We start from the raw sequence: 14,569 nt of genomic DNA on the forward strand, positions 1-14,569 counted from the left end.
TGTTCGCTCTATGTCCAGTTTTTATCGTTTGATATGAAGAAATAAAGTTCATGAAGACTTCTTTGGTGAGTGCAACTTATTCTTTTCTTCATTTTGGAAGGTGTTCACATTGGACTATACATTGCTTTTTGGAGTTCGCACCACCTGTTGGATCTATTTTTACAGAAGACTGCCAATAGATACTGCACTTTATGTATCCCGCTTGTATTCACCTGTAGTGCCGCATGTTTCTACTTTGTGATTATTGGATACTCTCCTCAAAACAGCATTTGCCTATACAGGTCCCTGGTACATTTTTAAATTTATGAGATATTTGTCTCTGATGGCACAAGTAGTCTGTGGGGATGAAATGCCTACTACACCCTAGATGACTTCTCTGAGTGGTGTAGTTTCCAACTTACAATGTGACCACTTGTTGGGGGATCCCATTGTACTGGTACCTTAGGGGATGTGCATATGTGACAAACTTTCCTCCAACACAAATGAGGTCAAAATGTTCTTGACACCTCTAGATGGATTCTTTCAGAGGTATACTTTTTTAAAATAGGGTAACATGTGAGGGATTTACACTGTACTGGTACCATGCTGGGGCACTTTAAATGCTCTTAGGGGGAAATTTATGAAGTCCAGCGTTTTTTTACGCCGGACTTATAAATGTCCCCGCATCTCCGGCGCTACAGAGATTTATGTAGAGGCGGATCGCCTCTACATAAATCCCTTGCGCGTCGGTGCGCACAGCTGAAAACCTACGCCACCTTAAAGGTGGAGTAGGCTTTCGGCGTATCTTTAGGTGTAAAAAATGATAAATCCTGTGGACTCTGAGTCCGCGCCCCCATTTCCGCCCCCTCAACACCCCCTCCCCGCCCCTCCCCGGCGTACCCGGTGTAAAGGGGCGATTTGCGAATATTTTATTCGCAAATGGCCGTTTTGCGAATAAAATATTCGCAAATCGCCCATTTCCGCCGAAAAATGTGTGTGCTAAATATCCAAAATGGCACTCCTTCCTTTCTGAGCCCTGCTATATGCCTAAACAGATTGCATAGAAAAATCTGAGGTACTTAAACCCTTATGGTCCATGTAAAAATGAAAAAAAAAAAAAAAAAGCCAAAACCTAATTTTACTGAATTTTTCATGATCAATGCTTAAAACTTTACTCATGTGGAGCATCCTAATTTGTAGAAAACATCTAAAGCTTATATCTAAGCAGGCCCGGATTGGTAATCTGGCAAAGCGGGCACATGCCCGCTGGGCTGCCAGTATTACCAATCCGGGGGCCGCCGTTCCTGGCCCCCATGTTCGCCGGCCCTCAGCAGTGGCTGCAAGAATAGCGCAGCCGGCCGCTGCGCTATTCATTCAGCCTCTGCAGAGGGCCGGTGTCCTGGCCCTTTAACTGTGAGCGTTCAAGATGAACGCTCACAGCTTGCAGCGGCCCCACTCTGCCTCTGACTGACAGAGCCAGGGAGCCATTGGCCCCCGGCCCTGCCAGTCACTCCTGTGGCCGGCCAGTCTTCCTAGCTGGAAGGTGTCAGGGCCGGCCCGGGGCTGCAGACGTGCCGCGCGCAGGCACGTCTGCAGGCACCTCTAACAGGACCCCAGCGGCTGACGTCACTTCCCTGACGCGCCGCTGAGGACCTGTGAGAAGAGACGCCGCCGACGCGCTGCAGCAGGGAGAAGAGGCTGCAGACTAAAGATCCGGGACCGGAAGGAAGAGGCTGCCGGGAGCGAGGTGACAGGTGAGAATGTGTGTTTTTTTTTTTTAACCCCTTAACATGTGGCCATGGGGGGGGGGGCACAAGGGGGGGGTATTCTATATTGGGGGGGAGGCACAGGGGGGGGCTATTCAATATTGGGGGGGATGCACGGGGGGGGGCTATTCAATATTGGGGGGGATGCACAGGGGGGGCTATTCTATATTGGGGGGAGGCACAGGGGGAGGCTATTCTATATTGGGGGGAGGCACAGGGGGAGGCTATTCTATATTGGGGGGAGGCACAGGGGGAGGCTATTCTATATTGGGGGAGGCACAGAGGGAGGCTATTCTATATTGGGGGGATGCACAGGGTGGGCTTTTCTATATTGGGGGAGAGGCACAGGGGGGGGCTATTCTATATTGGGGGGGATGCACAGGGGGGGCTATTCTATATTGGGGGGAGGCACAGGGGGAGGCTATTCTATATGGGAGGATGCACAGGGGAGGCTATTCTATATTGGGGGGATGCACAGGGGAGGCTATTCTATATGGGAGGATGCACAGGGGAGGCTATTCTATATTGGGGGGATGCACAGGGGGGGCTATTCTATATGGGAGGATGCACAGGGGAGGCTATTCTATATTGGGGGGATGCACGGGGGGGGGCTATTCTATATGGGAGGATGCACAGGGGAGGCTATTCTATATTGGGGGGATGCAGGGGGGGGCTATTCTATATTGGGGGGATGCACGGGGGGCTATTCTATATTGGGGATGCACAGGGGAGGCTATTCTATATTTGGGGGATGCGGGGGAGGATATTCTATATTGGGGGGATGCACAGGGGAGGCTATTCTATATTGGGGGATGCACAGGGGGGCTACTCTATATTGGGGGATGCACGGGGGGGGCTATTCTATATGGGGGATGCACGGGGGGCTATTCTATATGGGGGATGCACGGGGGGGCTATTCTATATGGGGGGATGCAGGGGGGGCTATTCTATATGGGAGGATGCACAGGGGGGCTATTCTATATGGGAGGATGCACAGGGGGGCTATTCTATATGGGGGGATGCTCAGGGGGCTATTCTATATGGGGGGATGTTCAGGGGGGCTAATCTATATTGGGGGATGCAGGGGGGCTATTCTATATTGGGGGATACACGGGGGGGCTATTCTATATGGGGGGATGTACAGCAGGGGGGCTATTCTATATGGAGAGATGTGCAGTGGGGGAGGGGAGGCTATTATATATGGAGGGATGTATAGATGAGGATGTATAGAGGAAGATGTTGCTGGAGCATGAAGCCTAAAATGTCTGTCTGGCAGATCCCGTGGAGAGGAGTCATGGCCAGAGAAGCCTTCATGATGTCCGGAGCCAGATGGAGAAGAAAAGGAAAAGTGGACGTCTCTTCATGCAGAGAAGACGCCTACTGTGAGTGACAGGATGTAACTGCACTATAATCACCTATAAGGTCTGCAGAACCTTTACACAGCTGGGATCTACATCTGTATCAGGGTGTCAAATTCAGGCCCTCCAGGTGTTGCAAAACTACAATTCCCATCATGCTTTAGCTGTCCAGTCATGATGGGATCTGTAGTTTTGTAACAGCTGGAGGGCCGGAGTGTGACACCTGTGTTCTCTGGTCACTGCTTTGGGAGAATATTGGTCTTTATATAGCGGCTGTTATTTGGTGGATAGTGGTATCCAGTCCCCGTATGCTGAGGAGGTAGTGGGCATGGTGTGATGGTATAGTGGTATTATCCAGTCACCGTATGCTGAGAGTAGTGGGCATGGTGTGATGGTATAGTGGTATTATCCAGTCACCGTATGCTGAGAGTAGTGGGCATGGTGTGATGGTATTACTCATCCTGTGTATTCTGGTATTATTGGTAATATTAGTGTTTTATATAGTGGATTGTATTCAGTCACAGTGTAGTGGTATTAGTCACTATGTGGTGATAATGGCCGTGCTCATGGTGTGGTGATATTATTTGTTACTTATATACTGGTAGTATAGGAAATATTGGTAGGTTTGCTTAGTGACAGTATGGCAGTAACGTGTACAGTATGGTGATAATATTTGCTCACTGGTGTTATTAACTATGAGAGTATCATGCACAGAAAGTTCTAGATAGATAGATAGATAGATAGATAGGAGATAGATAGATAGATAGATAGATAGATAGATAGGCGATAGATAGATAGATAGATAGATAGATAGATAGATAGATAGATAGGCGATAGATAGATAGATAGATAGATAGATAGATAGATAGATAGATAGATAGGCAATAGATAGATAGATAGATAGATAGATAGATAGATAGGAAATAGATAGGAGATAGATAGATAGGAGATAGATAGATAGATAGATAGATAGATAGATAGATAGATAGATAGATAGATAGATAGATAGGAGATAGGGAGGGAGATGGATAGATAGGGAGGGAGATAGATAGATAGATAGATAGATAGATAGATAGATAGATAGATAGATAGATAGATAGATAGATAGGAAATAGGAGATAGATAGATAGATAGATAGATAGATAGATAGATAGATAGATAGGAGATAGATAGATAGATAGATAGATAGATAGATAGGAGATAGGAGATAGATAGATAGATAGATAGATAGATAGATAGATATCCAGTAGGAAATATCTATCTACCAGCTTATTATGTAGCTTTGATTACACATGAGATCACAACCAGCTGACACATTTTAATAATTAAAACCTTACTACTTATACCGCCATTATATGGAGACATAGTCAGGATAAAAGGATTAAAAAAATATATAGTAACTTTTGTCCAAAAACAGCACCACCCCTGTCTTCAGGTTATGTGAGGTATTACAACTTGGCTCCATTCACTTCAATGGAACTGAGCTGCAATACCTCACTCAAACTGAGGTATGGCACTGTTTCTGGAAGAAAGTGGCCATGTTTTTCTCCTTTAAAGGGAATCTGTGAGGTCCATACCAGGTCTAGGGCTGTAGATCTCAGCAGACAGGTGTGAGGGAGATATCACTGACAGGACCTTTAATCCAGTGTAAACTTTTATAATTGTCCTTTTCATTACCAACTAAAGTTTCACAACAGCAGCCGCAGCAGCACCACCCTATACGTCCATCAGTCAGGGCAGGAAGGGGCGGAGGCAGAAGGTGCTGCTGTTGCTCCACATCTGTGACACTTCAGCTGGTAATGGAAAGAATGATTATAAAGGTTTACACTGGACTAAAGGTCAGGTCCCTGACCTGTACGCTGGGATCTACAGCTGTGTACCTGGTATAGACCCCACAGGTTCCCTTTAAGGGCACGTTCATACCTAATCCAATGCAGATTTGATGCTTCTGATTTAATCAGTTGAAATGATTGCATAAATATGCGCATCAAATCCACAGCAGATTATGTTATAGCATTATTTTTAGGTGCTGATGGTGGGTTTCACATGTTTAAAGGGAACTAATAAGCCCGTTTGAGCTGATATGACTTTTATTCCCCGGCTCGTGACTAGATACAAGCGGGGAAGTAGTCATGGTGGTCGGCTCCCCGCTCGTATCTAGTCACTGCGCTCTGCCTGTCAGCGCGCTCAGAGGGGATGATTGACAGGCAGAGAGGTCCGTTACTGGCCTCTCTGCCTGTCAATCATCCCGCCGAGCGCGCTGACAGGCAGAGCGCAGTGACTAGATACAAGCGGGGAGCCGACCACCATGACTACTTCCCCGCTTGTATCTAGTCACAAGCCGGGGAATAAAAGTCATTTTCTCCGTTATAAAGCACCTGCTGCGGCCGTGGTCGGTACTTGTCGCGGCCGCTCCAGGTGCTTTATACAATGCTCGGTTGATTGTTTCCCTTTAAGGGAGTAGTGGGGGACATGGCTAAATGAAGCAGAATTGATATACCATGATATGGTATGTGGGCTGCTGGGGTTTGATTGCCAGGGCTGATTTTAAGTCCCAGTCCGGCCCTGTATCTAAGCACTGGAGCAACAGATTCACTGCCTTTACCTGAGGGTCCATTTATACAGAAAGATTATCTGACAGATTATCTGTAGAGATGAAAGAACCCCGATCATGCTCGAGTCCATCCGAACCAGAACGTTTGGCATTTGATAAGCGGTGGCTGCTGAAGTTGGATAAAGCCCTAAGACTATGTGGAAAACATGGATATAGTCATTGGCTGTATCCATGTTTTCCAGACAACCTTAGGCCCCGTTTCCACTGAGCAAAAGTAGCGGAATTCCGCGACGGAATTGTCCGCCGCGGAATGCCCTTAGCCTCTCGCTCATAATGGGAGTCTATTGGAGGCGCGCTCCTGCTCTGTACGCGCTGAAGAATGAACATGTTCATTCTTCAGCGCGTACAGAGCAGGAGCGCGCGCTTCCCATAGACTCCCATTATGAGTGGGAGGCTAATGGCATTCCGCGGAGGACAATTCCGTCGCGGAATTCCGCTACTTTTGCTCAGTGGGCCTTAGAGCTTTATCCAAGTTCAGCAGCCCCGCTAATCAAATGCCAAACGTTTGGGTTCGGATCTACTCGAACCCGAACCCGTTTAACTCATCTCTAATTATCTGCCAAAGATTTGAAGCCAAATCCACAAACAGACTATAAACAGAGAACAGGTCATAAAGGAAAGCCTGAGATTTCTCCTCTTTTCAAATCCATTCCTGCCTTTGGCTTCAAATCTTTGGCAGAAAATCTGTCAGATAATCTTTCTGTGTAAATGGACCTTTAGGGAATGTTCACACTGAGTATATCAGGCAGAATTCCGCAGCAGAACTTTCCGTCAGATTTACTCAGTATGAACATACCCTTAGTCAACGAAAAGCTGCCAACAGGTCTGCAAACATACATTGGACAAATATACCGTTATCCTAAGATAAAACTTAAAAAAAAAAGTATATATGCATATATATTATATCAGCAAACCAGAAAGACCCGTCTGCTGCAAATCTTTTATGTTTCTAAATATGACCCATTTACCTCATCTAGAAGGTATAAACATTTTGCACATACTGTATCTAATAACTCATTTACAGCTAACTAACTACACTGTTCAAAAGATCCATGCTAGATTACACATTTGTGTAAAGATTTTTGTGTCTCTGCAGAGTAACTAAATCATAATGGGGCACCTGGGAATTATTCTCTAAAGCAATCTCTATGGAATGATGTTTGTGTTAGACTATAATCTCAAATGGCTAAAAATTAATGTTCTTAAAAAAAAAGCACATTGATAGAAACGTTATATAGACTAATCCTTGGTTTGCATTTACCATGATGTTTCCTAACATGTATTTTCTTTCTGTATTTGTTGTGTTTATTTACATGATAAAAGAGAAATATAATAAACATTTTTATGTTGACTGAGAGGCAATAATAATAATAATAATGAAGAACAAAACACTTGCGACCGAATTTGTTCTTTCCGGTCTCTCCTCCAACCCAAGCCTCCAGCTTCCTCTCTTTCTGCTCTGCTTCTTCGTCTATACGGTAACCTTGCTGGGTAATCTTATGATCATTGTGTTGATTAGAATGACTCCAGGCTTACAAACACCAATGTACTTCTTCCTTATGAACTTATCACTTGTAGATGTTCTGTACTCATCAACTATAACACCCAACATCATGGCCAACATTCTCTCTGAACATAAGACAATCTCTATCACTGCTTGTGCTATACAGATGTTCCTTTTCATTGACCTTGTGGGCTCAGAAGCAATGTTACTTGCTGTGATGGCCTATGACCGATATGCAGCTATATGTAAACCATTGTATTATGTAACTCTGATCAACAAAGTGACATGTATCCGACTTGTTTGCTCAGTATACACAGCAGGATGTATTAATTCACTAATTCATACATGTGCTGCATTTAGCCTACCGTTCTGTCGGTCCAATCACATCAACCATTTCTATTGTGATATTATACCCATATTAAAGCTGTCATGCAAAGAAACGTATGTCAATGACATCTTGCTGTTTATTGTTGCTGGTTCTGTTGAAGTAGGTTCTTTTTTATGTATAGTGACATCCTACATATTCATTATATATGCCTTGTTTCAGATACAGTCTTCAAGAAGCAGAGTCAAGTCTTTATCTACTTGTGCCTCTCACTTTTCTTGTGTAACCTTATTTTACTGCCCGGCTTTCTTTACGTACTTACGACCTAATTCTGCATATTCTGTGGATCAGGACTGGATGGTGTCAGTGTTCTATACAGTGATAATACCAATGTTGAATCCCATAATCTATAGCTTAAGAAATCAAGATGTAAAACAAGCTCTGATACAATTTAACATTAACAGTATCCTCAATATATTTAGGAAAAACTGACCATTACTATGCATGTTTTTCAGCCACCCACTATCTCATCCTGCCTCCATTGCAAACATGTACACTTTATTCATTAGGGAAAGGAACAGCTAGAGGTGTCATGTGAGGGTCCTGTTACATGGCCCGATGCCTCCTGTAAGTGAGTGCCAATCTGCTAGATTGGCACTAGCTTAGCGAACCTATTAAACAGGTCGATAATTGCTTAGCCAGGGCTTGACAGACATTGCTAGTGTTCGCTCAGCCCTTACCCTTAAACTGTATACATTACCTTTCCATGGTGCCGGTGTTCTCCTGCCCTCTGCTCGCTTCCCGGAGCCTCCACTGTAGCTTCAGAGTGGGTCTCTGAACTGACAGGCTGCTCAGCAAATCGCTGGCTACTCGTTCACGATTTATGCTTGAATACATAGAACTAGCATCTAGTGTGGTTAAGATTTAATGATGTTGCCATAAATGTTTTATAAAATATGTATTTTCTCTTTCAAATACTTTAAGTGATTTAAATAGGAACTCCAGGTAGAGGTAAAAAAATTAAATTTCTGCAGAAACATAAAGCATTACTTACCTATTTATCTCAGTTTTAAAACTACCAAATCCATTTGTTTTGGGGGTCTTTGCTCTGTATTGTGTTTCTGTACTTTCTGGCTAAGCAGTTTAACACTGTACTACAGGTTCCAGAATGCAATGCTTTCCCTCTGTTCATCACAGTCCCCCACCCTGCCCATTCCCCACCCAAATCTGATGCAGAACATCTAGGCTGTGTTCACACTTTGCAGCTTCATTGTGTTACTGAATTATTTGCAGTACTACATTTCATTGTAGTCCCACCCACACAGCAAACTGTTACTACCTGTAACACTGATATTGGAATAAAGAACTTTTTAAATTTATTTAAATTTTTTTTCTTTTTAGCTCCACACACATGTTATGATCAAGTATATTTTATCTTTGAAGTTGAGCCCCACAATAAGGACTTTATCCAATATTATCTTACATGGGATATACTGTTTATGCCACGTCTTTTCTCTTTGGGATTGGCAGTGCTGGCTCTGATCCTCTCTGCCGTTTAGCATCATTTACTTGTGTTACTGCATAATTTTTGTGAATACGCTGCAGTACTGCAATGGCACTCCAACATGTGTGAACATAGGGGGAGATTTATCAAACTTGTTTTAAGTGAAACTGGCTCAGTTGCTTCTAGCAACCAAACAAATTCAACTTCTCATTCCTTTATAGACTTCATGAAAAATGAAAGGTGGAATCTTTGATAAATCTCCCCCATAGTCCTAATTTCACTGCAGAGTTTTGCCCAATCACTGGAGTTGCAGCACCTGCTTTTGGCTGGTGAAATGGTGATCCAGCCAAGCCTCCTGTGACATCATGCCCTGCCCCCTGTCTGCATCATCAGCCTGATCTCAGCAAACACACACAATGTGAGACAGAAGCATGGACTATTTGTCTCCTAAAGAGGGATAGCAGAAGGAGCAGGAGACAATGTGAATTGGCACAGAGGCTATTTTTCTTTACTTCCTAGATTTCCATAAGCTACCAGTGTGGCAGAACCGCACATATATGGTAATACATTATATAGTCACATCTATATAACTTTTAATGTAGTTTTAATAGAAAACAAGTTTTCCTTATGTTGAGTTCCCCTTTAACATTCAAGTGCTTTAGTTATATGAGTGTAGTGTGATAGATTAATTATAAGTGACTAGGATATAGGCCAGGTCTTTATGTATCTTAACTATCCAATAAAAATTATAATTTTTTTCTGTAACTACAATAAATGTATATTCCTCTGTATTCAATATTTTTTATTTATTTTTCTATAGCGGACTCAAATAGCTTTTCTAGTTCACTGTAAATCATTTTTTAGGTTAGTACTGTAGCTCTGATATGTTAACTGTTTCCAGATTAATTACCCTTGTGCTCTATATGTTTAATCTCTAAATATATAAGAGCAACAACAGTTGGGCTCATTGTCTAGAGTCGGAGGCCAGTGACATTGTTTTGTCAAGTTTATTGCAAAAAAAAAAAAAAGTCTATGCTGCATGACAGTAACACAGCTGGGCTAATGGAATAGAGTTGGGGACCACTCATATACTCTTGTAATGTGTACTGTGTAATGAGTATATGCTACATGAGAGTAACAAAGTGGGCCCTATTGATCTAAGTTTGTGGCCACGTAAACAATTTTGGCCAGTTTATTGAAAATTTGGCCATTGACCACAAACTTTTCTTAGTCTTGGCTAGTCAACACTGCTTGGGTCCCAATCGGCTCGCTCTCGCTGCATCTAAGGGTTAATGAGGAGCATGGGGGGATATCTCCACTCTGCAAATAACAGGTATAAAGCAGGTACATAAACCTGCTAGAGGGGGGATTAGATTCTGCTGCAGCGTGAGGCCAGTTGGATTTTGTGTCTTGATACCAGGTCCCTGTTAGGTTTCAACCTAAGGAAGATGTTTCACATATTTATTAATGAAGTGTCACCTGTTGTGATATCCTTATATTGCATCCTTATATGCATCATTATTCACACTTTGCTATTTGGTCTATGTTCACACTAGGATGTCGACACATTGTGTATTGTACTTTTGTTTACTTAGCAACCACTGAATACTTTCTGCGAGTGCAACCACACTTTAACACAGGTACATACAGGGTTAATTTCACCTGTTTGCGCTTAGACAATCGGTGACTTCACAAATCCACCTCTTTGTGGGCAGCAATGTATCTACATTTTTTATGTCTTTCTAAAATATAAATATTTGGAGCTTACATGCAAAGATTAAGGGGGTTCACCTTGAAATGCATTGTCATGTGTTTTTATCCTGTACTATGTTTTAAACGTTGGAATAAATGTTTGCCTTTTTACTTTATCTGGAGCGGTTGATACCTTCCTATACCTCTGATTTAGGGATGGTCCAAACCGAGTTCGGTTCAGGTTCATACGAACCCGAACCCTCGGTAATGATTCCCGCTGTCTGGCCGCCCTGTGCAGCGGGCGGATCCAGCAGGAGGACCGCCTGGAAAACTGGGATACAGCCATAGCCATACACTGTATCCCAGTTTTCCAAGCGGTCCTCCCGCTGTATCCGCCCGCTGCACGGAGTAGGCAGACAGTGGGAATCTGATGCCGAGCGGTCGGGTTCATCTGAATCCGAACCTTGGTGGGTTCGGACCATCCCTACTCTGATTGCTTCATCACCTGATGGCCTCGGGTGCTACAACCACCTGCTCTGAATCGGGAACCAGTGCTACACTTCTACTTCTACACTGTGGTGAGCTGACAAGATTTAGCTTTGTTCATTAATCCATCAAGTCCCTTGGGTGCAAATCATATATATTACAGGCTATATTTACCTGGTATCCACTTTATAAATATACTGGCAAGATATGGCTACTACATTACCACTCATAAATCCAGATCGTCTTCAAAAAGTTGCAATTGTTTTTTGTTTTGTTTTTTGCCAATGACAGTGATCAGTAAATCAGAAACCAGCAACGTAAGATCAGGTGGAATGTCACTACTTTGAAACAATATCAATAAAGAAACATGATGGGTAAGGACTTGTTTTTACGTGAAAGGGGACCTTGATGCTCTTATGGTTTTTGTGAATGCAGCTGTCTTGGAACAATGGCGACTACTTGGAGAGTGGTGGAGAGGCGGAACCTGATAGTTATGGTTTATTATTTGGTAAGTTTGGTTTATATTTTCATTCTAAATCTTCACATGATGTTTATCATCATACATGGATGACATTGTGGACATTCTTAAAGTTATGAACCTTCCTTCTAGCCGACACAAATTACTATAGCTGATACAAAGTAAAACAACCGCGCTCCTGATACAGAGATACACTAATTGTACTTAGTGTCCATGTTGCTGCGTGCTACAACCAGTGGCTTCTGCTCCCGCTTGCTATAAGTATTTTAAACATAAGAAAAAGTGTTGTACCGCGCTACATAGAAGGTATATACTAGTAAAGCAAATTTCCCAGCACTTAGTATTGCATAAGCGTTGACATCTACCTAGTCCGTTTGTGCGGGTATGCTTAGACTTGTAGTCCTTCACGTCAATGGAGAAGGTATCGATGGAGTTAGTTCCTCTTGTTTCCACAAGAGGTAAGGGACCTGCGCTTAATATAGGGTGTAATAGGGAGTGTACCAAGGGGTAGATCAGGGTAGGGGGTCGCCCTTATTTGGGCGAGTGCCCCGCTTCACCTTGTGCGAGCAGGGGTAGTGCCATACTTTAACATCCTAATAGGGCAAAACAGGGTGAGTTGGTCCCTACCCTGACATGAGTATTTTCAATGCTATTAACCCTACTTTCCGAAGCACCTGAACGGTATACCCAATAGGTTGTATAAGGTATATTGGTTGGTAGCAGTGTATATATTATAGTGGCTACATATATGTGTGTTTTTTGTGGTTTGTTGGTCTGTGTATGTGGGGTTCTTTTTAACACAGATAAATTAAAAGTTATATTTTAGATGTCCTATACCCCTTTCTGTGATTTGGCTTTTCACAAGTGATAAAAGAGTCCTTTTGGTTCGCAAGGTGAGCACCCCTGCCGGTGGCGCGTATAGCACTTGCAAGAGTAGTCCTGAGTGAGAATCCTTTGTGACGTCACAGATACTATGGATCGCTGTGTGAGGCAAACTTCCTTGACGCGTTTCAAAGGTTCCGACCTTCTTTCTCAAGAGGATCTGGCTCACATACACGTTTTCCCTATATAGTTTCACTTCTCAGGATTAACTCCTTCCCATCTGGACTTCTTTTTATAAAAAGGCAAACAATTCAAAGTCCGCATTTAACCCTATTGTTTGCATAGTATTAAATAAAAAGATATACTCGCTTTCTTTCCTGGACATTTTGTGGATGTAATTCCCCCCCCCCCCCCCCCCCCGCCGATCTATCTTAACTCTTTCCAACCCTCCAAATATAGAATATTCTATTTTGCTATTATGATGCTCTTTAAAGTGCCGAGTTAGCGGGTGACCATCAAATTGTCGCTTTATGTTGTATATATGTTCTGAGATTTGTTTGTATAGAGTTCTTTTTGTTCTCCCTATATACAGTTTGTTGCAGGGGCATTTAATAAAATAAATAATTCCCTTAGTTCTACAAGTTATATGGCCTTTTATATTATGAATAACACCCTGGTGTTTCCTTGTATTCATATGTTTAGTGTTGGTCATACTCATGCACCCTTTGCATTTCCTGCAGGGAAAGAAACCATCCTCATATGTTACTATGCCATAAAGAATGATATAGTAAGAGAGGATATAACAGATATATTAACACAAACAAAAATTAAATTAAGGAAACTAGAAAAACTTTTATTGTCTGAGATGCGTGATTTATGGGAAGTAGCTTCCTTGGAAAAATACCTTGAGTGTTATCGGATCCCAAAAGGCCTCATTGTAAATAAAGCCCTATCTGGTGATATAGGAGATCCAAACACACTTAGAGAATGGGACGAACTGTTTCACAATTTTTCTCGCCAAGCTGTTAATTTTATCATAGAGAAAAGGAAGAAGAATTTGGTGTTAACCAATAAAGAAATTTTGTCTTTATGCAAAGACATCGATCAATATAATGAACACACTGAAATACTAACCATGATTACAAACATAAAACAAAGAATAAGAACTAAAGAGGGTGAAGTTAGAGAGAGAAAACAGAGGAAATTTTGCAGAGACTTATACACGGACCAAAGAAAAGAACCCACACATGAGAGTCAGAGACGGGAAAATACCTGTAACTGTTTGGAGGATTTATCCCACCTCCAAATAATAGATGAAGTACAGGAACACACCACACCACCTAAAATGAAAACTGTTACTGCAAAAACACAGACGAACATTATGTCACTTAGCCAAATTAGCACGTTTCCAAAACATAACACCAGTACCTCCAGAACATCGTACAAACAGTCCTCACAAACACCTTTATCTCCGATAGATAGAAGGAGAGAACATCACCTTTTATCTAACCAAGACATACCAAATAATTTGGAAAGTAGCCACAACAGATATTCGATATTACAGGACACTCAAGTAAATGAGGAAGATGTGGGGGAGGAAATAGAAGAAATAGAAGAAGGTACACAATCAGATGTGGAAAGTGCTATAGAAGAGAATGTTAGTCCCAATACAAATAAGGTCAAACACAATAAGAAAAGTACGGTTAATCAAAAGAAAAAGAATAATAATCGTAGAGCACCAAATCAAACGATCAAAAAAACAGTTAAGAAGGATTTTTTTCAGGCCCCACCAAAAAGAAACAGAGGAGGGGCTGTAGGGGGAGGCAACTCTCCAAAAAGAAAATAAAACATAGTGCAAAAGGAGATGACACAAAAGGATTCGAACAATCAATACAAAAAATATTTAATCTAAGTGTATTGGACAATAATGAAATGAACTTGCTACAAAAAAGACTTAAATTTGCACCCACGAATAAATTTAATAAATTCGACACTTTTGTTGGTATAAAGAAATTTATGAGGAAAAAGCTCTCAAAAATAT

At 42.3% G+C, this 14,569-nt stretch overlaps 1 protein-coding gene across 1 annotated transcript; it reads left to right on the forward strand.

Annotated features, from left to right (window-relative positions):
• The first annotated feature begins 7,093 nt into the window (after positions 1-7,093).
• Positions 7,094-8,038, forward strand: LOC138783483 (olfactory receptor 5AR1-like). Its single transcript, XM_069958238.1, has one exon. The coding sequence runs from the start codon at positions 7,094-7,096 to the stop codon at positions 8,036-8,038; it is 945 nt and encodes a 314-aa protein (XP_069814339.1).
• Positions 8,039-14,569: the final 6,531 nt, after the last annotated feature.

The sequence above is a fragment of the Dendropsophus ebraccatus genome, chromosome 1, assembly GCF_027789765.1.
Source record: "Dendropsophus ebraccatus isolate aDenEbr1 chromosome 1, aDenEbr1.pat, whole genome shotgun sequence".
Lineage (NCBI taxonomy): Eukaryota > Metazoa > Chordata > Amphibia > Anura > Hylidae > Dendropsophus > Dendropsophus ebraccatus.

Coding starts and splice junctions, on each gene's coding strand:
- LOC138783483 (XM_069958238.1), top strand. CDS start 7,094: ATGAAGAACAAAACACTTGCGACCGAATTTGTTCTTTCCGGTCTCTCC.